Source organism: Piliocolobus tephrosceles, chromosome 16 (genome assembly GCF_002776525.5).
Source record: "Piliocolobus tephrosceles isolate RC106 chromosome 16, ASM277652v3, whole genome shotgun sequence".
NCBI lineage: Eukaryota > Metazoa > Chordata > Mammalia > Primates > Cercopithecidae > Piliocolobus > Piliocolobus tephrosceles.
This window is the reverse complement of record NC_045449.1, coordinates 29,269,553-29,296,667: the sequence shown is the minus strand read 5'-3', so window position 1 is coordinate 29,296,667 and position 27,115 is coordinate 29,269,553. Positions and strand designations below refer to the sequence as shown.

At 38.4% G+C, this 27,115-nt stretch overlaps 2 protein-coding genes across 4 annotated transcripts in view; one reads left to right on the top strand and one right to left on the bottom strand.

Moving 5' to 3' along the window:
* Window positions 1–1,239: 1,239 nt before the first annotated feature.
* ZNF830 (zinc finger protein 830) lies at window positions 1,240–2,898 on the bottom strand. The gene has a single exon (XM_023192854.2). The coding sequence runs from the start codon at window positions 2,865–2,867 to the stop codon at window positions 1,749–1,751; it is 1,119 nt and encodes a 372-aa protein (XP_023048622.1). The 5' UTR covers window positions 2,868–2,898; the 3' UTR covers window positions 1,240–1,748.
* Window positions 2,899–2,950: 52 nt separating this feature from the next.
* The window catches only part of CCT6B (chaperonin containing TCP1 subunit 6B), a 34,062-nt gene continuing 9,897 nt past the window's right edge, over window positions 2,951–27,115 (top strand). Inside the window, exons 1-10 of one of the 3 annotated variants that reach the window (XM_023192851.2) lie at window positions 2,951–3,176; window positions 4,772–4,835; window positions 5,707–5,841; window positions 10,094–10,267; window positions 13,311–13,414; window positions 21,905–22,015; window positions 22,168–22,327; window positions 24,180–24,262; window positions 25,085–25,181; window positions 25,482–25,629. In XM_023192851.2, the coding sequence (XP_023048619.1) occupies window positions 3,040–3,176; window positions 4,772–4,835; window positions 5,707–5,841; window positions 10,094–10,267; window positions 13,311–13,414; window positions 21,905–22,015; window positions 22,168–22,327; window positions 24,180–24,262; window positions 25,085–25,181; window positions 25,482–25,629 (1,213 nt within the window). In that variant the 5' untranslated portion in view covers window positions 2,951–3,039. The remainder of the gene's footprint in view (window positions 3,177–4,771; window positions 4,836–5,706; window positions 5,842–10,093; window positions 10,268–13,310; window positions 13,415–21,904; window positions 22,016–22,167; window positions 22,328–24,179; window positions 24,263–25,084; window positions 25,182–25,481; window positions 25,630–27,115) is intronic. The other 2 variants (XM_023192853.2, XM_023192852.2) reach the window with 2 other exon arrangements.

The following is a 27,115-nucleotide window of genomic DNA, read 5'->3' as shown; positions in this document are numbered from 1 at the left end:
AGTAACAGTGGGTTCACACATTTGAGGCAAGCAACCGTGTCTCATCAAATAGAAGCTGCTATCACTGATCAGCTAGCAGCTCAAGGAAGAAGACTGCCAAAGGCAGCAGGACAATTATTAATAATAATTTGTGGTACACAGCAACTGTTCAATAAGTGTTAGATAACTCCTTTTAGGCAGTGACACTAAATACAAACAAAATCTTGAATTCTGTACTTATCCCTCCTGTTTTTCTTCTTCCACTTCTAGTCACTAAAATTTAGTTATTCCTATGAAAATCTTTCACTTCTATTCCTTTTCTCCCAATCCACAGCTAATCAGTCTTGCCACCTCGCTTTTGAAAATATAGTTTTCAAATAGCTCCTAGTTTCCTTCTACCCTCCCTGTGTTCATTCCATTCTGTATACCGTTAATAATGTTCCATGATATTTCTTTGCAGATGTAATTCTTCGCTCAAAACCTCCATTTTCATATGAACTTCATAAAAAGTTTTCACTTAGCATTCAAAGCTTTTCAAACCTTATCTCTTGGTACTCCTCTCCATAAAAAAGGAATTTAGGGAAACTAGATTGAGTTAATATATGTAAAGCACTTACAACCATGCCTGGCCCATACTAAGAACTATATAGGTCTTAGCTATTATTATTATTGCTCACTTTTATTTGAATATGCTGTATGCATTTCTACTCCAGAACACTGCTAAGTCCCTTTTCCTATTTGAGTACCTCAATCTCTAAAGGAAGGAGTGATTTAAACTATCAATGACCAGCAAGAGCCAATTGTTACTGCTGGAATGACAACTTAAATATTCTTTCTACAATAAATAGGACCTGCAAACAAGGAACTCTAATTTACCACCAAATAACAAAATTTAAGGCTGGACGAAATAAATAAAAGATAATATTTCCTTCATTCAAGAAACAGCAAATTTATGGAATGTTATTTAAAGAAAAAGAAAAACATAAATGGGTCCTGGATTTAGGGTAGTTACTCTTCAAATCCTGGCATATATTAGAATAACCTGGAAGCTTTAAAAAACACAGTTGCCTGGACCTCATCCCAGATTTATTGAAGGGGAAGGCCTCAGACACTTGAATTTATTTTAATGCTTCATAGGTGATTCTCACATGCAACCACATCTAGAGCATTGGTCTAGTCAAGAGAAACTGGTTTAGGGAGGCTGATCGTGTTTGGCATATATTTTTCTGTTTTTAAAATAAAGCATACTAAGAGAACTGATTAACCTACAATGACTTATGTGTTCATGAAGTGTTCTAAAAAACCAAAGAAACAAGAAAACGAACCTTTTCAACTTGATGTAGGGTTCAGAAGATAAATACATTACAAATACCACAGTGAGCATTCATCTAAAAGTTTGCCGGTTGGTCTTTCTATTAATTAAAAAATTTCAAAACAGAATTACTTAATATAGATTTAACTGTGTACAATATTTACAACTTACAGATTTTACAACGAAATTATACAGTTAAGTCTGTTGTGGAAAAGTTGGCATTTTGGTATATAACACTTCAGAAATTTCAAAAACAACTTTACCTCAAAAACATTTTACACAAATTTTCCAAAGTGCTGTAGCTCACTGGCTCATTTTATCTTAACAATCCAGTTTAGCAATCCAGGTACCCAAATCTCTAGAAAATCTCTAGGCATGAAGTAACCGATATACTACTCAGAGACAGCACTTTTTATACAATAGCAGAGGCTGTTAGAAACCTTGGGTCTTTAAAACCTTATAACAATGCCCCTTTCACTCTCCAATCCTGAGACAACAAATCCTGTAGTTCCCCCTCATCATCGCTGTCAGCATTCTCTTCTTCCTTTTTCTGCAGTTCTTTTATGGTCAGGATTTCTTTAAGTTTATTTTTTATTTCATCCTGGCGATTCCGTAGCTTTTCCACCCGTCGGTAACACTCTATCTGCTCATCGATCTCCCCAATCTGTCGGTCCAACCGTCCCTCCTCATCCTCTTCGGCAACTATGGCTTCGGAAATAGTGTTGACCTGCCTCATGGCTTTTTGGAATTCGTCCCACTCTTTGTCCATCTGATCTTTTGGGGCATCAACCTTTCGCACCCTTGCATCTACCTCAGGGTCGTCAAAAAAACCTTCCGGTAACGCTTCCGCGGTGTTTTCTCTCCTTTCCACCACTTTTTCATGTATTTCTGCTTTCTCAATTGACCCTGAATGAGGAATTATGGGGGCCTTGGGAGGATTAGTACTAAAGAAATCGTCTGGCAGCACACTACTTGTTACCTCCCGCGAAGAAGAAACGGAGTGCTCCTTGCCCTGTGCATCGGACAGCGGCTTGCTGGCGTCCCCCCTTTTTCTTTCTCCATCTCCTTCCTCCTCCTCTTCCTCTTCCTCCTCATCTTCATAATCGGGGAGTAAACTGAGTCCTGAAGGCTTACTGGAAGTTGTTCTAATGAACTCCTTTCCTATTTTGTCCAAGTTGGTGGGCAACGCAGATGTGGAGGGCTGTACCTGAGGCACCAAGGTGGCCTTAGCTTTCTTGGCGTCTTGGCCTTCTGCGTCCGGCGCTTTCCTCTTGACGGACTGAGGCGCTGAGCTGGCGGACGAACCCTGGCTGGCTTCCTTCGCGCCTTTCAGCTCGGCCACTTTCTCTCGGTGCTGCTTTCCCAGGACGTGAGTCTGCCACAGGAGCTCGCTCTTAACCGGGGTGTTACACAGGGCACAACTCAGCTGCCCCAAACGGTTGTACTTCGCGAATGGAGATTCTATCCGTTTCCGATTGGTGCTCAGACGCTGCTTCTCCTTCATTAACCGCCGCAATTCTTCTTGATTTACCACTCGCTTCCCGGGCGGCGTCCTAGCGGAGGCGGAGGACGCCATCTTGGCGACCAGACCCAAAGCGATTCTGGTTTACGTCCGGCGAGGCATGATAACGTCACTTCCTGTAAGGGCGATGATTGGCCGAGGTTCAAGAGAGAGTTGCGTGGCGTTGGCGTTTTTGCTCAGAATCGCGACTAAGGCTTTTTTTTTTTTTCTTGTGAACGATTAGGCTATGGCTGCGATAAAAGCCGTAAACTCCAAGGCTGAGGTGGCGCGGGCCCAGGCAGCTTTGTCTGTCAATATATGCGCCGCCCGAGGGCTGCAGGATGTGCTGCGGACCAACTTGGGTCCTAAAGGCACCATGAAAATGTGAGATGGCGGTTGGAGCGGCCGTTAGGCGGCCGGGGGCTTGTTGGGTGTCCAGGCGCCCTCTGAGGCAGGCGTCCGTGGAGTGCTGTGGATGTTCTTGCAAGCTTGATTTCCCTCATTCTCATCCCTGTCCTGAGGGTATTTCTCGCCTGGTGCAGGTGGAGGAGAAAAGCCTCCCCTAGAAGGCCCTAGGAGTGAAGTTGTGACGTTCCCCCGACACCCTACTTTTCGTCAAGGTTCATATGCAGTTAGAAAGTCAGTTAATTTAGTGTCTCATTGGAAACAAAGCATTTAACTTCTGTGCTCTTTAAGACTGTATACCCTTAGTCCATAAATTCAACAAGTAGTTAGTTTTGTATTTTGTATTGTAGTGGAGAGGGCACAGGCTTTGGAGCCAGGAAGGCATGAGGTCAAATCCAGTTTCTACCTGAATACCCCGTGTCTGTGGTTCTTCATATCTATTCATCTTTTCAGTATATATTAAGCACCATTTTCTCTAGACAAGAGTGAGGAAAAGAGACCAGTGAGGACAAAAGGATATAAGAGGAGAGACACATCCTCATAGTAATGAACAAAATAAATTAATATTAATGGTAAAATAAGTCACTTAGGTACTAGTTGCTGGGACACAAATGATCAAGATACAGTTTCTGTTCTTAAGGAGATGTGGTAGAGACGGATGTGGTAGAGTAGGATGTGCTAATTATATATAGATGCATATGATTATGCTGAGAAAAGGGAATAATTACCGATGGCAGAAGGACAAACATCTTAAATGATGTTTGATCAGAGTCTTGGGTTGGAAGAGGGAGTAAAGGCCTTCTGGGCAGAGTAATTTCGGGAATAAGAAAGACCAATTGTGCAAATCCAATAGAAACAAAACAAAACATGGTGTATTAAGGGAACCAGAAGATTTGCTTGTGGGAAAGTAGATGAGTCAGGGTAGAGAGACATAAATCAGATTGAGAAAGGTCAAGTGTCTGCTGTGTTTGGATTTTAACTTGAAAATGATGAAAAACGTAAAAATCATTGGAGGACTTTTGATCAGAGAACTGACTGAATCACGTTGCCTTTTAGAAAGAAAAATGTGTGGAGGGTATATTTTACTTTGGAGATAACTGGATGCTATCCAAGGTAGAGGTGATAACAGTGGAGATGGAGAGAAGGGGGCAGATTCAAGAGATATTTAGGTAGTAGAATTGATAGAACTTGGTGATCTGATAAATGCAGGGATGAGGGAAACTAAGTTGAGTGACTGAATGAATGAAAACGTTCACCAAAATAAAAACCTGCAGAAAATTTGCAAATTTGTGCTTTGTAGACTTCCAAGTATTCTCTGACCAAACCACTTTTCATAATTCATCAACTGCTTTTATCTTTAAATCTGTAAATGGTCCATTTGGAATGAAGTCGCCATAAGCTGTCCATCTGGGGAGAAATGATTCTGTGAGCTGCAAATGGTGGTAATTACCATGGCATATTCCCATGGTACAGTAGTTTTCCAAGCCCAGTTCCCTCTGTTGAGGATAATGGGATGGCAAGCACTGGGAGTGTCTTCCTACCACATGAAGTTAATATGGTTGTTCTCTGAACAGGCTTGTTTCTGGTGCAGGTGACATCAAACTCACCAAAGATGGCAATGTGCTGCTCCAAGAGATGGTGAGCTGATGCTGCTGACTTTAATAAACCTTAATAAGCCTTAATTAGGAGCATAGTAGAACTTGTGTATCTGTAAGCCAAGGCTGTCAGCTAAATACTGCAGTCTTGAGATATGCTTGTTGAATTAGACTTCAATAAAAAAAATTTTTTTGGCCGGGTGTGGTAGCTCACTCCTGTAATCCCAACACTTTGAGAGGCTGAGGTGGCCAAATTGCTTGAGCCCAGGAGTTCAAGAACAGGCTTGGTGAAACCCGTCTCTACAAAAAAAAAAAAAAAAAAAAATGTACTCGGTGTAGTAGCATGTGCCTGTAGTCCCAGCTACTCAGGAGGCTGAGGTAAGAGGATCACTTGAGCCCAGGAGGCCAAGGCTGCAGTGAACTTGAGATCACGCCACTGCACTCCAGCCTGGGTGACAGAGTGAAACCCTATCTCAAAAAAAAAAAAAAAAAGTTTTTTTTTTCTGGCTCTTTCCAAGTCTTTGTATACTTATACATACTTTGTATACTTAGGCATACTTATAAATTAATAATATCTTTTAGGGTACTGCCTTATGTTCTTTGTAATTATGGCAAAATAGAAATATCCTTTGCAAGTTTAATAAATGTATTCATTTTGAGATTGAAGGATTTAATCTTATTTTAGAAATGTCATTGCATTCTGAAGCAAAGACTTGAAATCTTCAGACCTCATTACCTGTCACTTTTAAAATTTTGGACTTGACATTTAGGTATTGATATTACAAAACTTGTAAACTTGAATGAAGCTTATTTCATTTTTTAATTTTACTACTGACCCCTAGGTTATCTTGTTTTTGGTGACCTACTTTCTTATCTCATCCTCTCTTTTTAAATCTGTTGCTTGCTTTTTCCAGCAAATTCAACATCCAACAGCTTCCTTGATAGCAAAAGTAGCAACAGCTCAGGATGACGTCACAGGAGATGGTACTACTTCAAATGTTCTAATTATTGGAGAGTTATTAAAACAAGCTGATCTGTACATTTCTGAGGTATTAGAATTTCACAGAGTTTATGTTATTTTGAATGGCAAGTTATTTTTTTAACTAGTAAAATGGTTGCATTTTAGATGTTATTTTTGTTTTATTTAATTAATTAACTATTTATTTTGAGACGGAGTCTCACTGTGTCACCTAGGCTAGAGTGCAGTGACAGGATCTCGACTCACTGCAACCTGTGCCTCCCAGATTCAATCGATTCTCGTGCTTCAGCTTCCCGAGTAGCTGGGATTACAAGCCACCATGCCCGGCTAATTTTTGTATTTTTATTAGAGAGAGGGTTTCACTATCATGGCCAGCCTGGTCTCGAGCTCCTGACCTCAGGTGATCCACCTGCCTTGGCCTCCCAGAGTGCTGGGATTACAGACATAAACCATCACGCCTGGCCTAGACAGTTAATTTTAATTAAGATATTCTTGGACAATTAGGGCCAGGCGCGGTGGCTCAAGCCTGTAATCCCAGCACTTTGGGAGGCCGAGACGGGCGGATCACGAGGTCAGGAGATCAAGACCATCCTGGCTAACCCAGTGAAACCCTGTCTCTACTTAAAAATACAAAAAACTAGCCGTGCGAGGTGGCAGGCGCTTGTAGTCCCAGCTACTCGGGAGGCTGAGGCAGGAGAAAGGCATAAACCTGGGAGGAGGAGCTTGCAGTGAGCTGAGATCCGGCCACTGCACTCCAGCGTGGGCGACAGAGCAAGACTCCATCTCAAAAAAAAAAAAAAAAAAAAGATATTCTTGGACAATTATAAATGGAAATAATAATGAACTTTGTTGGCCAAAATACTGCCTTTTATTGGAATTATATACCTCTTTTAAAAATGAAATATTTAAGAGACATTAAAGAAGTAAAAAATTACCCATGTATCCATGGGTAATTAAGAAAGAAAACACCATAGATAAAGTTGAAACCAAATTATGCACCCTTGTAAAACAACTGGAGAAAAATTATTGAAGGTTTTCTTTATTGTAAATTTACCTTCCTTTCTAGTTTCATTTTTCTTTATAAATCATCTACTTCAGCCAGACTCCACCATTCACTGGCCTCTGAAAACATCATGTACATTTCTACCTTTCTCTAATTAAGTATCTCTTTTCTCCGTATCTGAACTTTTTCTGTCTTTCAGGGACCATTTCAGCAAAGCATAACCTGGTCAAAATGATTCTCTGTGTTTCGTTTAGTATTGGGAATTTTCTATTAATTCAGTACTTGCAACTTAGGATGCTTTTGGCTGTAAACAACTTGACTCAAACTCACTTGAACAATAAGGAAATGATTATCTCCCATAATAGAAAATGGAGAGATGAGGCAGACTGTCTGGTTGTGTGATAAAATTCAGTCTTCAAGTACACAGATTCTTTGTCTCTTAGCTCTTCCACTCACAGCGTTGTTTCATCCTAAGAGTATTTCCATCTGGAAAGTAAGAGGCCGTGTGTGGTGGCTCAAGCCTGTAATCCCAGCACTTTGGGAGGCTGAGGTGGGTGGATCACCTGAGGTCGGGAGTTTGAGACCAGTCTGACCAACATGGAGAAACCCCATCTCTACTAAAAATACAAAATTAGCCGGGTGTGGTGGCGCATGCCTGTAATCCCAGCTACTCAGGAGGCTGAGGCAGGAAAATCACTTGAACCCGGGAGGTGGAGGTTGCAGTGAGCCGAGATTGTGCCATTGCACTCTAACCTGGGCAATAAGAGTGAAACTCCATCTCAAAAAAAAAAAAAGGTAAGACTGGCTGGGCACAATGGCTCATGTTTGTAATCCCAGCACTTTGGGAGGCTGAGGCAGGAGGATCACTTGAGTCCAGGAATTTGAGACCAGTCTGGGCAACATAGTGAGACCCCGTCTTTAGAAATAATAAAAAAATTAGCTTGATGGCATTCCACATGTGGTCCTAGCTACTTGGGGAGCTGAGGCAAGAGGACTGCCTGAACCCAGGAGGTGCAGGCCGCAGTAAGCCATGATCGTACTAGTGTAGTCCAGCCTGGGTGACAGAGTGAGACCCAGTCTCTAAAAGAGAGAGAGAGAGAAGAGAGAAGAGAGAGGACAGGACAGAGAAGAGAGAAGAAAGACTGTCAGAGGAAATTAGGCAGAGGGCAAGATAAAGCCATTCAGGAGGCTTTTCTTTGGTATGATTGGGCCAACTTTAGTATTATGTCCATCCCAAGCCAGTAACGGTTTTTATGGGAATTGACTTAGACTAATCAGGATCCACTCCTTGAGCTGGGGATAAGATCAGCTTTCTCCAAAGCACAATTGGGAGAGGGAAACCCAAACCAAATTAGGGTTGGGTTAGGAAGAAAGGAGTTTGGCAAGGGTGAGATGCTAACAGACATTATGAAACTCTGTGGCCGTACAGCGATAGAGCTGGGCACAGTATATGATAGAATCACTGAGGCTGGAGGGACATCCTAAACCAGCCTGAAGTAGTCAGGAAGAACTCTCTGGAGGAAGTAAGACCTGGCCTAAATCTTCAGGATGAGGAGAAGTGAACCAGACAAAAAAGCGAGGGTTGAGGAGAATGACTTTGCAGTCAGAAGGAACAACATAAGCAAAGACAGAGAAGACAAACAACATGGTGTTGTATGAAGCTACAGGCATTTTGGTGTTGCTGGTAATTTCAAGTGATGTGAACAGTAGTGGAGAAGAAGCTGGAGAGGGAAGTGGGAGCCAGATCACAGAGGGCATATAGTATGCTAACCAAAAGGTTAGACTTCATCCAGTGGTATTACATACCAAACATAGAAACATACTAATGACTGATACGGTCAGATTGTCATTTTAAATATTTGGGGGATGGTTTTAAGGGAGTCTAGACCAGAGGTTTTCATAGTAATCTGGATGAAAGATTGTGGGGTCCTAGCTTGAAGACATTTATGAAAATGGTTAATAACGTAGCCTCCAGAGTCACGTCTCATGGGTTTAAACAACCTGGTTTCACTTCTTATTATCTTGGTCATCTAAGGCAAATTACATTATCCCTTTAAGCCTCAGTCTTCTCATCTGTGAAACGGGAAAAATAATAATACCTACTTCATAGTGTAGCTAGAGAATTAAATAACTTGTGTAAAAGTCTTAGTCATGTCCAGCACAAATACTCAGTGTCAACTTTTAAAGATTATTATAGGATCGATGTAAAGAAAAGAAGTAAGGGAATGAATTAGACCAAGTGCTAGCTTTCACAAGTTTGTGTATTATTTTATGGAACAAAAAATACTATTAAAAATATTTTGTCATAATTTTAGACCTATAGAAAAGTTGCAAGCACACTACAGAGAATTCCTGTATACTTTTTACACAGATTCTTATTTTCTTTTCTCTCATTCTCTGCCTGCCCTGTTCTCTTCATTAGTATCAGTGTACATATTCTTTTTAAACTCTGTGTTGCAGACGTGATCTAAATATTTTAGTGTATGTTTCTTAAAACCAGGGAATTACATAATTGTAGTATAGTTATAAAAACCAGGAAATTAATAATAGTAACACATTGATACATTACTATTATCTAATCTGCATTCCACTAATCTGCATACCACTGCATTCCACTAATCTGCATACCACTAGTGTTCTTTATGGAAAAAAAAAGATCTAAGTTCATGCATTGCATTCAGTTGTTGTGTTCCTTTAGTATTCTTTAAGCTAGACTAGTTCCTGAGGTGCCTTTTATGCTTCATGATATTGCTACTTTTAAGGAGTACCAGCCAGTTATTTTGTAGAAAGTCCCTCAATGTGGATTTGCCTATTTCCTCAATTAAACTTAGGTTATAGATTGTTGGCAGGAATACCACAGACGTGTTGTGTTCTACTGAATGCATCATATCAGCAGGCATGTAATGCCTGTCTCTCTCATTACTGTGGTGTCAACTTTGATCACTTGGTGAAGTGGTAGACACCACAGTGTTCTGTGTGCCACTTTTCCCCAATTCAGTGGTGGTTCTTTTCCTCTGCATTGAAAAGAATATTTTTATGTGTGCCCATTCAGAAGGGCACCACATGCCAACAATGTAGTCATAATTTTTGGAAATAAAAAGGACTTTTGTAATTTTTTGTACTAGCCTTGAAGCTTTACTGTAAGTTTGAGATTATTTCAAGTATGAAGCACTAAAATGACTTATAGATTATGTACACTCATATATCATGGCATTAATGTGAGTAACTTTTTTTGGGCATAATATATTAATCAGACAGGTTGGTTACTTTTACATTGGATGACTTATTTTATAATTATAATGTTATGTTGATGTAACAGGGCCTGCACCCTAGAATAATAGCTGAAGGATTTGAAGCTGCAAAGATAAAAGCACTGGAAGTTTTGGAGGAAGTTAAAGTGACAATGGAGATGAAAAGAAAAATCCTCTTAGATGTAGCTAGAACGTCATTACAAACTAAAGTTCATGCTGAACTGGCTGATGTGTTAACAGAGGTATGTTATTAAACTTTTGCATTCAGAATAAATATAGCTTAGCGCATGGTGATATTTTTATGTTTTCTGTAAGATAATCAAAGATTGCATGTGGTTTTTTGGACATAAAATACGGAAGACAGACAGTTATTGTATAGGCCTAACTGTAGATTAGATTTGACTGGTGAGAACAGTATTCGTAATTTTCAGAAGTATCATACTAGGCCTTTTTTTTTTTTTTTTTTTTTTTTTTTTGTGACAGAGTCTCACTCTGTTGCCCAGGCTGGAGTGCAGTGGTATGATCTTGGCTTACTGCAATCTCCACCTCCCAGGTTCCAGCGATTCTCCTGCCTCAGCCTCCCAGCTAATGCCTGTAGCTGGGATTACAGGCATGTGCCACCATGCCCAACTAATGTTTGTATTTTTAGTAGAGAGCAGGTTTCACCATGTTGATCAGGCTGGTCTCCAACTCCTGACCTCAAGTGATCCGCCCACCTCGGCCTCCCAAAGTGCTGGAATTACAGGCATGAGCCACCGCGCCCGGCCTCATACTAGGTCTTTTTTTTTTTAATGTGACTTGATAGTTGGGAGAGGTTTTGCTGCCTGTGAATCATCTCCTGTGTAAGCTCTTGAATAGTATACTGGTCTTTTTAAACCTAGAGGTCCATATTTTATTATGTGAGGTGACACATGAGATAGTATTTTTAGCAGTGTACCTTGTAGATCAGGTTACCAATATAATGAAATGTGAGTGATGTGATATATTCATATATTAATATTTACATCTTGGAAATGTATATTTGTGTAGTTTATTTATTTTACTTATTAATTTTTTTGAGACAGAGTCTTACTGTGTCACCCAGGCTGGAGTGTGGTGGCATGATCTCGGCTCATTGCCACCCCCGTCTCCCAGGTTCAAGTGATTGTCCTACCTCAGGCTCCCAAGTAGCTGGGATTACAGGCACGTACCACCACGCCCAGCTAATTTCTGTATTTTTAGTAGAGATGGGGGTCTCACTATGTTACCAAAGCTTATCTTGAACTCCTGACCTCAAATGATCCACCCGCCTGGGGCTTCCAAAGTGCTGGGATTACAGGCATGGGCCACCACATCTGGCCAGCGTTTTGTTTATTTCTAAAGATAGAATATATATTATATAGGCCGGGCATGGTGGCTCACGCTTGTAATCCCAGCAATTTAGGAGGCCGAGGTGGGGAGACCACCTGAGGTCCGGAGTTTGAGACCAGCCTGGCCAACATGGTAAAACCCTATCTCTACTGAAAATACATAAATTAGCTGGGCATGGTAGCAGGCATCTGTAATCCCAGCTACTTGGGAGGCTAAGGCAGGAGAATCACTCTGGGAGGGAGGGGGAGTTTGCAGTGAGCCAAGATTATGCCACTGCACTCTAGCCTGGGTGACAGAGTGAAACTTTGTCTCAAAATAAAAAAGAAAACCAAAAGAAAAAAATGTATTTTATGTAAAGACAAGATTGGCTGTATATTTTGGGAAGGCGTTTATCAGGTGGCAATGATTTGATATCATTATTGTTTCTCAGCTTTGTAGTTTCTGAAACTTGAATATATTTGTTTACCAGGAATGATAAATTCTTAGGAAACAAACTTATAAGACATTGACATACAAAGCAGAATATTATCTTAATTATTTACTTTGAGAACTACAAATGCCAAATGTACTGGAATACCTGAGTTGTTTCTGGTCGATTCTCCTTACCATTAAAAAAACCAACTTGGGGCTGGGCGCGGTGGCTCAAGCCTGTAATCCCAGCACTTTGGGAGGCCGAGACGGGTGGATCACGAGGTCAGGAGATCGAGACCATCCTGGTCTACACGGTGAAACCCCGTCTCTACTAAAAATACAAAAAAACTAGCCGGGCGAGGTGGCGGGCGCCTGTAGTCCCAGCTACTCCGGAGGCTGAGGCAGGAGAATGGCGGGAACCCGGGAGGCGGAGCTTGCAGTGAGCTGAGATCCGGCCACTGCACTCCAGCCCTGGCGACGGACCAAGACTCTGTCTCAAAAAAAAAAAAAAACCAACTTGGGAAATCAGATTAAGATCAGACAATTTCTTGATGAGCAGAGTCAGAAGAAAGGCTCTGCTGTGTTTTTTGCTGTTAGAATATTTAAATGGTCCAAAATCTTCATGCTGCTAGGGCACCCATTCTGTTTTATAGTTACAGAAACACTGATATTCCCACTATCCAATGGCCTTTGTCTTATTTGTTATTTGCCTCTAAAATAAAGTATTCTGTTACCTAAAATTTGCCTAAAATATTAGGCAGAGTGTTCTAATATACCATTTTTTTCTGCTTTATGTATATTTTAGGGTAGTTATAACTTAGCTCTTAATTTCTGCAGTTATTTATTATTTTTATATCATTTTCTGAGCTAAGCAATAAGGTGTGTTGTGCTATGCTTCTTAAATTGTATATCTCTGGTCACATGTGTCAGAATAAATGAGATGTATCTTTTTGGAGTGTCAATTTTACTTTACAATTTTTGGGGAAAACATTATTTTTACATTGAGATAAACATATTATGGGATGTCATGGAAGCTTTTCATGATCAAACATGATACTTTAAAATTTCCTGTTATTATAGCCAGCAAATTTGAACTATTACCTTAGATTATATTTCCTTCTTTTCCGTTAAGGTGCCCTTTGGTGGAAAAGTTTGGATAGTCTTGATATGATAGAAAGAGTAGTCACTTGGCAGTTAAGGAGCCCTGAATTCTAGTCCTGGCCCTGTTACTAGCTGTTAGATCTTATTTAAAAACTGTAACTTCTCAAGGTCTTATCTCAGTTGCCTGGTCTGTAAAATAAAAGGTTTGGACCTAATGATCTCTGAAGTTTCTTTAGACTCTAAGGTGTCTGTTGGCATTGATTATTATTATTAGTGTCCATAATAAAGTGGCACATATTGGTCTTGCCCTGTGTTTTGAATCCTGAAGGCTTTTATCTCCTTAGTCTGGTGACAGATTGTTTGAGCCATTGGTTTATTTTAGTAGTCCAAATAACTTACTGTTCTCATTCACTTCTCTTTCAGGCTGTGGTGGATTCTGTTTTGGCTGTTAGAAGACCAGGTTACCCTATTGATCTCTTCATGGTAGAAATCATGGAGATGAAGCATAAATTAGGAACAGATACAAAGTAAATTACATAAGCTTTGACAACATATGGGTTCTAGAATTTTTTAAAGATATTCTTTTATTAAGTTTATTACTTACTTTTATTCAACATAAATATATTCATTCAACATACATTAAGTCACTGCTCTAGGTGATGGGAATGAAGCGTAAACAGAACAGAATTTCTTTCCCCAAGAAGCTTATGTTTCTAATTTAAATAGAAAAAAAAAATCATGTGTGTTATTTTATAGTGGACAGGGAAGGCCACTCTGCTAAGAACCTAAAGAGCCAAGAGGTCTCTGAAGAAACAAGGGAGCTAGCCATGTGCACATCTGGAGCAGGAGGGTTCTAAGCAGAGGGAATGACCTCTGAAGAGGTCCTGAGGCAGAAGTGTGACTGGGTTGTTACAGTGTGCCTGGAGCACAGGGAGAGGAGGTGAGGCAAAAGGGGCCAGATTATGGAGTACCTTGTTGATTTTGGATTTACTCTTCTTAAAACTTTGTATTATAGAAAATTGTGAACATATATAGAGAGAACAGAATAGGGAACTTCCACATACCTGTTAGCTATCTTTATCAATTTCCAATATATGAAGCAAGCTTGTTTCAACCATACCCCTCCCTCTTTCCCCCTACCACCCTGGATTATTTTGAAGCAAATCCAGACATCATATACCACCTCTAAATATCATATAATCCATAAAACATAAACCCCCTGCTTTTACCTAATACATCCACAAAACATTATAACACGTTAAAAATTAATAACTCATTGATACCATACATTTCCAGTTTATAGTCTAATTTGTCTAACAGTTGTCTCAGATTTTTTTCAGTTTTGTTTGGATTAAGATCTACACACAGTCTGTACACTGCACTTAGGTGATATCTCTTTTTAAGTCTCTGTTAATTTGTAGGTTCTTTCTTCCTCTCATTGTTTTTCACCTTGATAATTATTTTGGAAAAGTCTGATTATTTGTCTTGAAGAGTTTTTGTGGGAAGATTTTTGATTACTCATGCGATTTTCTTTTTTTCTTTTCTTATTTTTTTTGAGATGGAGTCTCACTCTGTCCCCCAGGCTGGAGTGCAATGGCATGATCTCAGCTCACTGCAGCCTCCGCCTACTGGGTTCAAGTGGTTTCCCTGCCTCAGCCTCCTGAGTAGCTGGGACTACAGGTGCATGGCACCACGCCCGGCTATTTTTTTGTATTTTAGTAGAGACGAGTTTCACCATGTTGGTCAGGCTAGTCTCGAACTCCTGACCTCGTGATCCACCTGCCTCAGACGTCCAAAGTGCTAGGATTACAGGTGTGAGCCACCGCGCACGGCCCCACTCATGCAATTTTCTTAATGGCTGTAGAACTAGTTAGGTTTTCTACTTATTTTTTGAATCATTTTGGTAAGTAACGTTTTCTAAGAAATTTGTCCATTTTGTTTAACTCTGAAATTTTTGGTATAAAATGTTCATAAATATCCTTATAGGCATACAATTTTTATAAGGATCCTGTTTGCAGGATCTATAGTGGTATCACCATTTATTTCTGGTGTTATTTATGCCTTCCTTTCCTTTTTTTGATAATTTTTTACCAGAGGTTTGTTTTTGTTTCAGTGTCTTTCTCTTTATTATTAATTTGTTTTTTTGGAATTTTGTGGGGACTTTTTTGCTGCTTCTGTTTTATTGTGATAGCTACTTAGGTTATTAATTTTCAGTCTCCTGCTTTTAAATACAGTACTTAAAACCTTACATTTTTCTCAAAAGTACTATTCAGCTGCATCCTTCAAGTTTTGGTATGTAATCTTATAATTTTTATTCAGTTTAAAATATTTTCTAATTTCAACTAGAAGTGTGCTTCTTAACATGGGGAAATTTTAGTTATTACTGATACCTAGCTTAATTACGTTATGGACAGAGAATATGCTCTATGAGATTTTTGCTCCTTTGAAATTTGTTGACACTTGCTTTATGACTCAGTGTATAGTCAGCTTTTGTTATGTTAATGTTTTGTGTACTTGAATGTATGCTGCAGTTGGTAGGTACAATTTTATATACATGTCCGTTTAGATCAAGGTATCCTGTTAATCCTGTTGTTCAGAACTTCTATATCCTTATTGATGTTTTGACTGCTTATTCTATCAATTACTGAGTGAAATGTATTAATATCTTTCAATATTATTATGCACCTGTTTATATTTTACTGTAGTTTTGAGTAAACTGAATAAAACTGAATAAAAATTAGTTTTGAGAGTTTTGCTTTATATATCTTAAGACAATCTTTTTAGATGCATAGTTTTTAAACTATTACATATTTCCTGGGGCATTGAACTTTTGTACTGATACGAAGCGACTTTTTTCTAGTAATATCTTTAAAAGTATAATGTGTATGATACTGATAATTATATTTAAAAAATCTTTACATGTTAAAAGCTGTTGTACCAGCTTGCCTGCCTGCCTGCCTGCCTTCCTTCCTTCCTTCCTTCCTTCCTTCCTTCCTTCCCTCCCTCCTTCCTTCCTTCCTTCCTTTCTCTCTCTCTTTCCTTCCACCCTCCCTCCCTCTCTTCCTCCCTCCCTCCCTTTCCTTCCTTTCCTTTCTTTTTTTTGAGATGGTGTTTCGCTCTTGTTGCCTAGGCTGCAGTGCAATGGTGTGATCTTGGCTCACCACAACCTCTGCCTCCTGAGTTCAAGCGATTCTTCTGCCTCAGCCTCCCAAGTAGCTGGGATTATAGGCATGCACCACCATGCCCAGCTAATTTTGTATTTTTTTTTTTTTTAGTGGAGGCGGGTTTTCTCCATGTTGGTCCAGCTGGTCTTGAACTCCCGACCTCAGGTGAGCTACCCACCTCTGCCTCCCAAAGTGCTGGGATTGTGGGCGTGAGCCACCGTGCCCGGCTTTGCTTTGCTTTGCCTTGCCTTTTGCCTTTTTGCCTTTGGCCTTTCCTTTCCTTTCCTTTTTTTTTTTCTGAGACAGGATCTTGCTCTGTCACCCAGGCTGGAAGGCAGTGGCACAATTATGGCTCACTGCAGCCTTGACCACCTGGGCTCCAGTGATCCTCCCACCTTAGCCTCTTGAGTAGCTGGGACCACAGATATACGCCACCATGTCTGCCTAATTTTTGTATTTTGTGTCAAGACAGGATTTTGCCATGTTGCGCAGGCTGGTCTCAAACTCCTGAGCTCAAGGGATCCACCTGCCTCGGCCTCCCATAGTGTTGTGATTACAGCATGAGCCACCATACTAGGTCCATCCGGGGTTTTTTTTGTTTTTTTTTTTTTTCTTTGAGGGAGTTTTGCTCTTGTTACCCAGGCTGGAGTGCAGTGGTGCGATCTTGGCTCACTGCAATCTCTGCCTCCTGGGTTCAAGTGATTCGCCTGCCTTAGTCTCCCAAGTAACTGGTATTACAGGCATGTGCCACCACACTCAGCTAATTTTGTATTTTTATTAGAGATGGGGTTTCACCATGTTGGTCAGGCTGGTCTCAAACTCCTGACCTCAAGTGATCCACCCTCCTCAGCCTCCCAAAGTGCTGGGATTATAGGCATTAGCCACTGTGCCCAGCCCAGTTTTCTTTTAATTAGTATTTGCCTGTCATATATTTTTGTATGTTTTTACTTTCACTGTTTCTCTCTTTACGTGATTTTTGTGTCATATAGGTAGATTAAAATATTAAATCTAATAATCTTTATTAACAGGAGCATTTAATCCTTTATGTTTAATACAGTTATGGATATATTTGATTTAAAATTTACCATCTTAACAGTGGACTTTGGGGACCCGGGGGAAAGGGTGGGAGGAGGATGAAGGATAAAAGACTGTACTTTGGGTACAGTGTACACTGCTCGGGTGATGGGTGCACCAAAATCTCAGAAATAACTAAATAATTTATGTATGTAACCAAACACCACGTGTTCTCCAAAAAGCTATTAAAATTTAAAAAAAGCAAATTTAAAAGTTTGCCATCTTGTTTTATACTTTCTACTCATCTTTACTTATTTATTCATTTTTTTCTTTTTTGAGACGGAGTGTCACTGTCACCAGGCTGGAGTGCAGTGGCTTGATCTCAGCTCACTGCAACTTCTGCCTCCCAGGTTCAAGTGATTTCCCTCAGCCTCCCAAGTAGCTGGGACTACAGGCATGCACCACCACGCCTAGCTAATTTTTTGTATTTTAGTAGAGACAGGGTTTCACCATGTTGGCCAGGCTGGTCTTGAACTCCTGACTTCAAGCAATCCACCTGCCTCAACCTCCCAAAGTGCTGGGATTACAGGTGTGAGCCACCGTGCCCAGCCATCTGTGTAGCTTTTTGCATCTCAGCCTTCCATTTGGGATTGCTTTTCTTCTGCCTAAAGTTCATCCTGTAGATTTTCCTTAGTGATAGTTTGTTGGGGGTATACTTTCAGTTTTTCTTTGCCTGAAAATGCCTTTATCTTTATTCTTTGATACTTTCATTGTGTGTTTACTAGGTTGGCAGTTAGTTTCTTTCAGCTGATTGAAGATATTGTTCTATTGTTTTCTAGCTTTCATTATTGCTGTACAGATATTAGCCATGAGTCCTTTATTTACCTAGGTGATTTTAATATATTTCTCTTTGTCTTTGGTATTGTATACCTTTACTATGATGTAGCTAGGTATGGATTTCTTTTTGTTTATTCTGGTTGGCATTTTCTGGGTTTTTGAGTGTTATTGTTTTTATCTGATTCTGAAAAATTTCCATCTATTATCTGTTTAAGCATTTCTTTTGTTCATCCCTTCTCCTTCTCCAACTAAATGTATGCTTGATGTTCTTAATTTAGTTTTTTATGTACTTTTTGTCTTGTTGTCTTTTGTGTTGCATTCTGGATAATTTCTAGTGATATATTTTGTTGTTTCCCAATTTTCTCTTAAACGATGTCTACTCTACTTTAAAACCAATCCCTTGATTTAAAAATAAACTTTCTAATGAAGTGTAATACACACTGAAAATGCAACTATCATAACAATATGACTTGATTAATTTTCTGAATGTATCTGTGTAATCAGCACTCTTACAAGAAACAGAACTACTAGTACCTTAAAAGCCCCTCTTTTGCTCCCTTTCAGTCATATTTCTTCTAGAGTAATCTGAATTCCTACCACATAGATTGTTATATGTTTCGTACTTGTATAAGGAATCATAAGGTAGGTATTCTTTGTTTCTGACCTTTTTCATTTAGCATTGTTTGTGAGACTCATTTGTATTTCTGTGTGATTAGTAGATTGGTCGTTCTCTTTGCTATTTAGTATTTTTTTGTGTTAATATACCACAGTTTATTCATTCTGCTATTGATTGGCATTTAGGTAGTTTGCAATTTTTGCCCATTATTAATAGTGCTGCTATAAACATTGTAATATTCTTTTATTAGACATATGGATATATGTCTGTTGTTTTCTTGAATTTTTTATATCTGTGTGTATATGTGTGGATATCCTTATTTACTATTTATAGAAGTTCTATTTGTTTCTTAAATCTGCCATGTTACTTTTTATGGTGTTCTATTCCTTGCAAATCTTTCCAAACTTGCCCTTTTTTCTTTCTTTAAACATATAGTTAATGTTTGATAATTATAATATCTAAAGTTTTGACTTGTCCCTTTCTGATGTTTATTGTATTTTACTGGTTCTCACTCATCATGCTTTGTTTTCATATGTGCCATTTATTGTGCTTGAAAAAGGTATTGAAATAATTTGAGACCTAGAATGAAGCTGCCTTTCTGCAGAGAGGATTTGCATTTGCTGCCTCAAGGAGTCTAGGGACTACTTTAAATTAAATTCACAGTTTGAGGTTTTTGGGAATATCCATTTGACTTTAATTCCAACTGTAAGTCCATGTGAGGGCTGATTATTTCTGGCTTCCTTCTGGATAATCATGAGTATATAGCCTTTGTGGTTCCAACTTAATGTGAAGAGGGTCTCCTGTAAGACACTCCACCTTGGATGAGCTCTGGGCTTTCTGTTTTCTTCTCATTGTGAAGACATTGAAACCAAACTTCAGATTTGCCTGGATTGTCAAATGACTTTAAGATAAAAGAACCTACTGTTCCTGCAGTTCTCTACTTACCTTTTGGAGTTTCTGTTTCATTTCAGTTTTGGCCTAGTAATTATATACTATCTCATAGCTCTTCAATGTTGCTAAGGTTTTTTTGCTTTTAAGCCAGCATGTTTAGTTGTTTTTGATAGTAGGACTGATCTCAGTTAGCCTACTGTTACTAAGGATAACAAGTTCTTGATTTATATTTCAGAAGGTTGTCTGTGGATTTTATGTGGGGAATACATACAAAACGGCTGATTGGGAGGTAAAAGAGGGCCAAGGGCAGAAACCAGAGACCAGTTAGGAATGTTGGTATAGTACAAGTGAGAAATGAAAATGGTTTGGATTAGGGTGTACTTGGAAAGGGCAATAGGATTTGTTGAGGGTTCAACATAGGACATGACAGAGCAGTCAGGGATATTTCTTAGGCTTTTTCATGATCAGCAGGAAAAGTGGAGGTGCTGTTTCTTGGGATGGAGAAGACTAGGAAGAGCAGATTTGGGGAGATAAATCCAGAGTTCAGTTTGAGAATATCATGTTTGAGATGCCTATTAGGCATCCATGTGGAGATGTTGAGTAGGAATTTGGAGAGATGTGTCTGGAGTTCAGAATAGAAGTCTGCCCTAGAAGTATGTATTTGAGAATCATTAGCGTATAAATGACTTAAAGCCATGAGTTAATGAGACCGTCTGGGAAGTGAATATAGTAAAGGAAGTTTAAAGCATGATCCCTGGGAAGTTGGATGTTTAGAGTTTGAGAATATGAGGTGGATTCAGCAAAAGAGATTGAGAAGGGGGCAGTCAATGAGGCATTAAAGCCAAGGGAGAGTGGTGCCCCAGAAGTCAAAAGAAGAAAGTATTGCAAGGAGACAATAATCAGCTGTGTCATATGCTGCTGAAAGTTTGAGTACATTGCTGTGAACTGAGAGTTGATTGTTATATTTGGAAAAAATTTACTTTTTTAGTGGCTTTAATGATAACTGATTGAATAAAGAGGTGGAAATAAAAGTCAGACTGAAGGTGGGCTCAAGAGAATGGTTACTGAGAGAAGTGTAGCTACAAAGGAGAAAAGAGAAATGAGGCAGTAGCTAGAAGGGAATATGGTAATGGGGCTGAGGGAGAAGGATTTTTTGTATTAATGATAGGAATTGTTACTGCAAGTTTGTATGCTGGTAAGAACGGTCCTTTAGGCGAGGAGAATTGATATGGGGGATTAGGGGACAGTGCAAGAACAGAGAGGGAAATGGAGTCCAGTACACAAGTAGAGAGGTTACCCATAGAGAGGAACGTGGACAGCTCATTCATAGTAGTAGGAGGTTCAGGTTCAAGTGCAAGTGGATTGGTAGAAGTAGTAATGGGACAATGTTTCTATTTTCTCAAAGAAACAATGTCATTTGCTGACAGTAGGGAGGGAGGAAAGTGAAGAAGGCTTGAAAAGTGAGGAATGTTGAACATAGTGTTTTTGTTTCTTCCTAGATATGTTTACATTCTGTTAAGAGGTGGAGTAATCTAGTTAAAGTAGATTTAAAGTAGTAAAATTTTGAAAACTTCCTTATAATTATGTTGAACTACTACAAAATATTTTTAAAATATATAACAAAAATTTGTTATAAAGGATTCATGAGTAGAAATTCCGTCCCCTAAATGTTTTGTAAATGAATTTTATAAAGTTATGAAAATATTGACTCTTGAAAGATTATTTGGAAAACAGGAAGAAACACCTCCTTTCCAAATCATCTATATTCCTACTACCTATGCATAACCCCTACTCTTAGGTCCCTCCCATTGTTTTTCTTTTTAATGCCAAGTTGTTTGTTTTTAAAAAGAACAGTTATAGTCATGCTTCATATGCAATTTGTCGTTCTATGCTTATCAGCTAGCCCTATAAATATTTTTCCATGTTATTACATACTTTTTATAACCATCAAATAGTTGGGTCATTATTTGCTGAATAATGCCCTATTGTTGGACATTTAGGTTAACAGTTTTTAGTTGTTCCATATAATCATTTTGAATAAATGTTCCTAAGAAACTCATTGTATACATATCTTTCATTACTTGATAAGCTGTGTCATATTTTTTAATCACATAACTTAGAAAATAATTCTGGCTTGACATTTTATTGTGACTTTATAGTCAGACTGTGTTAAAGTAGATTCTCTTTCCTAATTTTACTAATTATATATTAGGTTTAAAGTCAATGCGAGGAGGTGGGTGAGGTGACGCACTCCTTTAGTCCCAGCTACTTGGGAGGCTGAGGCAGGAGGACTGGATGTCGAGGCCAGCCTGGACATCATAGCGAGACTCCCATCTCTGAAAACAAAAAACAAAAACATCAAAAACTGTTAAAATTGGTGCAAGGAAACAATGTGTGTCCTGAAAGTATTGGTATAACTTTAATACTATAATGATAATTTTATACCAAATTTTAGAGTGTATATTAAAAGTAAGAAACATTAATATTTTTAATAGGTTGATCCAAGGATTAGTTTTGGATCATGGTGCCCGTCATCCAGATATGAAGAAGCGAGTAGAAGATGCATTTATCCTTATTTGCAACGTTTCACTAGAATATGAAAAAACGTATGTGTTACTTTCTCTTTATAACTTTTGAAATTTTTTTTCTAAAGGTGTTTTAAAATCTCTCTTTCCTTCCAGATATTTGGTGTAGACTATTTCTACCTTTTTTCCTTTTTTCTCCTGCCTTTACTAGCTGGTTTTTATTAATCTTTTAGAGAGGTGAACTCTGGTTTCTTTTATAAGACTGCAGAAGAGAAAGAGAAATTGGTAAAAGCTGAAAGAAAATTTATTGAAGATAGAGTACAAAAAATAATAGACCTGAAAGACAAAGTCTGTGCTCAGTCCAATAAAGGATTTGTCATCATTAATCAAAAGGTGAGGAAGAAAGTTTAGATTTTAGTTATTTGTAGAAGTTCTTAAGCATTTCTTGAAGTGTGGTCTCTGGACCCCTAAGAATCCCTAAGACTTTTTCAGAGAGTCTGTGAGGTCAAAAACTATTTTCATAATAATAAATATACCTTTTACATTGTGTTGACATTTGCAATGATGCTGCAAAAGCAATCTGTAAAACTGCTGGCACTTTAGCACAAATCAAAGAAGTAGCACCAAGCTATATTAGTAGTCATTGCATTCTTTATTGCCATACCACCACACACTTGCAGTGAAAAAGAAAAGGCAGTATCATTTAAGAATGTCTTGATGAAATGGTAAAACATTGATTTTATTAAATTTTGTCTTAAATATGCATCCTTTTATTATTATGTGTGACAAAATATGAAGTATACACAAAGCACTCTTTTATTTTTTCTTTTGAGACAGGGTCTTGTTCTGTCATCCAGCTGGAGTGCAGTGGCACACTTACAGCTCACTACAGCCTTGACCTTCTGGGCTCAAGTGATCTTTCCACCTCAGCTTCCCAAGTAGCCAGGACTACAGATGTGCGTCGCCATGCCTGGCTAATTTTTAAGTTTTTTCGTAGAGACTGGGTATTGCCATGTTGTGCAGGCTGGTCTCAAGTGATCCTCTTGGCTTGGCCTCCTAAAGTGTTGGGATTATGGGGCTAGGAACTACAAAGCTCTTCTATTGCATGCCAAAATATGATGGTTGTCTTGAAGGAAAGCACTTGTGTAATTGTTTGAATTGCAAGGTAAACTAGACACTTTTTCATGGAATGCCACTTTACCTGGAAGAATGACTGACAGAAAAACTGTCGTTATCTAGATATGGGTATTTGGTAGATTTCTCTCAAAAATGAATGAAGAAATTCTGTGACTTAAAACAACTGACAGTATTTGTTGTCAATAACATTTGAACTTGTAAACAAAAATTAGAATTTTGGAAAACTTGTATCTGCCATGTGAATTTGACAGCTTTCCAATACTTAAAAGACTTTCCTGATAATAGTAGTGATATTAACAAAAGTGAGTTTTTGTTCACTGAGTTAGGCAAAGTTTCCACATGTATAACGTGACACAGTTTCCACATGTATAACATAACATGTTGTACATGAACTGTGTCAACATGTGGAAACTTTGCCTAACTCAATGAACTAATGCTATCTATCTACTTGAGTAAAAATGCATGATTTTTATAAAATCATACATGGATAAATAATTCATTCAGTGTGCAAGTTACACCAACGTGTTTAAATGTGAGATAGTATGAAAAGTTTGTTGCTGTGGTTCCATAGTGAAACTAACCTTTGAGAAACTATTACTTGTTGAGTTTTGGTATAGTATCAAGAATTTCCATAGTTATCTGAAAAGGCTATTAAAATATTACTCCCTTTACAATATTTATCTGTGTGGGGTCAGATTTTCTTCATAAACTTGAATCAAAATAACATATCATTCCAAACTGAATACTGAATCAGATATGAGAATCCACTTGTTTTCTATGAAAAACATTGAAGAGATTTGCAAAAATGTAAAGTAATGCCACTGCTAGCTCACTAGATATATTTTTGTTTTCAAAAGTGTAGTAAATTTTCAGTTAAAATGTTATGTATATTAACAAAAAATGGGCTTATTATTTAAATGAATTAATAAATATTTTAAAAGTTTATCAGTTTTTGTAATATGATAAATATTATACATAGAACTTACATAAGCAAAAGCTCTTTGGGTACTTAATAATTTTTAAGAGAGTAAAGTAGTGCTGAGACCAAAAGGTTTGAGAAATACTAGTTTAAAACTTGTTTATAATTTTTATGTTAATTTGATTATAGGGAATTGATCCATTTTCCTTAGATACTCTTGCAAAACATGGAATAGTAGCTCTTCGCAGAGCAAAAAGAAGAAATATGGAAAGGTAAGCTTGCAGGTAGTTATATATCCTAAGTTTTTAACAGAGTAAATGGAAACTACCCCATGTGTTTTCCTTTTAGCTTATGTGTAAATGTTGTTGAACAAAACAGTGGCATAAAAAAAATCCAAATTTTGTTTTTAGTTTCAGTAAATAATTGAACTGTCAAAAAGCAAGGTTGTTAACCTACTGCAGAACTTCGTTGAAGTATAAGGGAAGTTTTTATCTTTTTAAAACAGATTTTAAAAACAAAACAATACAACATAATATAGCATGATCTCACTTTTATATATGGAATCTAAAAAAGTTGAACTCATAGAAGTAGATAGTAGAATGGCAGTTACCAGGGGCTGGGGCAGTGGGAGGGGAGGGGCACTGGGGATATGTGGGTCAAAGGATACAAAATTTCAGTTAGTTAGGAGGAATAAATTCAAGAGATCTGTTGTTCAACATGGCAACTATTGTTAATAACAATATATTGTTCTTTTTAAAAATCTTTTGCAAACCCACCCAAGAATGCACAATGTGTTGGATTCTTGAAAAATGCGGAGAGTAGATTTTAAGTGTTCTTATCCCAAAAATGGCTAAATCAAGCCTCACATAGGCAATGCGTATGTTAATTAGCTTGATTTAGCCATTCCACAGTGTATACATATTTAAAAACATCATGTTGAACTCATTGAATATAGACAATTTTGTCAATTAAAAACCCAAAACAATACAATACAGTAACAATACAGTCTTCTGCATTAGATGTCTTTTTTCCTCTAAGAAATTAGTATTTATGTTTTCCGTAATCAAGCTATGGTGACATATGTGTAATTTCAGACTCTCTCTTGCTTGTGGTGGAATGGCTGTGAATTCTTTTGAAGATCTCACTGTAGATTGCTTGGGACATGCTGGTCTTGTGTATGAGTATACTTTAGTGAGTATTTCTGTGAATAGTGGTTGTAAAGTGAATACTAAGCCCCCTTTTTTTAAAGAAAGATACTACTTGACCTTTTATTTCATGTTTTGTGTTTCAAGATCTAATTCACAGAACAGATTTTACAGTTTATTTACCTAAATGTTTGTTAAGAGTTCAGATATAACTTAACTCCCTTTAAACATATCTTTAGTTATGCTTGATAAGAAAAATTCAAATGAAGATTGTATTCTAGTATAAATTGTTGATTTTATAATGACATTAAATATTAAAGTTACATATTTTTGTGCCACCCATTAGGGTGAAGAAAAGTTCACTTTTATCGAGGAGTGTGTTAACCCTCACTCTGTTACCTTGTTGGTTAGAGGACCAAATAAGCATACTCTCACACAAATCAAGGATGCCATAAGAGATGGACTTCGTGCTATCAAAAATGCCATTGAAGATGGTAAGCTCTTTCTTGTGATTGATATGAACCTCATATATATGTGTGTATATATGTATATATACACACACACAACCCTATGTATGTATACGTATATTTTTAGACAGAGTCTTGCTCTGTTGCCCAGGCTTTAGTGCAGTGGTATGATCTCAGCCCACTGCAACCTCCACCTCCCAAGTTCAAGCAATTCTTCTGCCTCAGCCTCCCAAGTAGCTGGGATTACAGGTGTGCACCACCACACCTGGCTAATTTTTTGTATTTTTAGTAGAGATAGGGTTTCCTCCATGTTGGCCAGGCTGGTCTCGAACTCCTGGGCTCAAGCAGTTTGCCCTCTTTGGCCTCCCAAAGTGCTGAAATTACAGGTGTGAGCCACCACGCCTGGCCTTTAAATTTTTTTTAATTTTATTTTTAAATTTTAATCTATTTATTTATTTTGAGACCAGGTTTTGAAACTGGCTAATTTTTGTATTTTTGGTAGAGATGAGGTTTCACCATGTTGCCAAGGTTGGTCCTGAACTCCTGGGCTCAAGGGATCCACTTGCCCTGGCCTCCCAAAGTGCTGGGATTACTGGCATGAGCCACTGCACCTGGCTGCAAACCTCGTGTATATATATATATATATATATATATATATATATATATATTTTTTTTTTCTCAAGACAGGGTCTTGCTCTGTCACTTAGGCTAGAGTGCAGTGGTGCAATCATGGCTCACTGCAGCCTCAAACTCCTGTGCTCAAGTGATCCTCCCACCTCAGCTGGACGATAGGTGCATGCCACCACACCTGGCTAATTTTTAAATTTTTTTTTTGTAGGGATGAGGTCCTCTATATTGCCCAGGCTGGTCTTGAACTCCTGGCCTCAAGCAGATTTCCCCCCTCAGCCTCCCAGAGTGCTGGGATTTGTAGGCATGAGCCACCACATTCAGCCCATGTTGAGCATCTTTTAATGTGCTGATTCGCCCTCCATATATCTTTGGTGAATTTTCTGTTTAAATCCTTTGCCCTTTTAAAAAATTGGATTGTTGGCCAAGCATAGTGTCTCCCACCTATAATTCCAGCACTTTGGGAGGCCAAGGTGGGAGGACTGCTTGAGCCCAGGAGTTAGAAACCAGCCTGGGCAACATAGCAAGACCATGACTCTACACACACACACAAATAGCCAGGCATGGTGGTCTGTACCTGTAGTTCCAGCTACTTAGGAGGCTGAGACAGGAATATTACTTGAGCCCCAAGAGTTTGAGGTTACAGTAACGTGAACTATGATCACACCACTGCACTCCAGCCTGCGCGACAGAGCGAGACCCTGTTTCCAGAAAAAACAAAAAAAAAAAAAGGAAAGAAAAAAAGATTGTGTTAATCTTCTGTTGTTGAGTTTGAGAGTTCTTTGTGTATATTTTGGGTACAAGTGCTTTTTTTCAGATATCTGTCTGGCAAATTTTTCTCCTCTATGGCTTATTTTATTATTAACAGTGCCTTTCAAGGAGGAGT

Bases quoted from the DNA above. Each gene is read 5' to 3' on its own strand.
- ZNF830 (XM_023192854.2), bottom strand. From the start codon at position 2,867: ATGGCGTCCTCCGCCTCCGCTAGGACGCCGCCCGGGAAGCGAGTGGTA.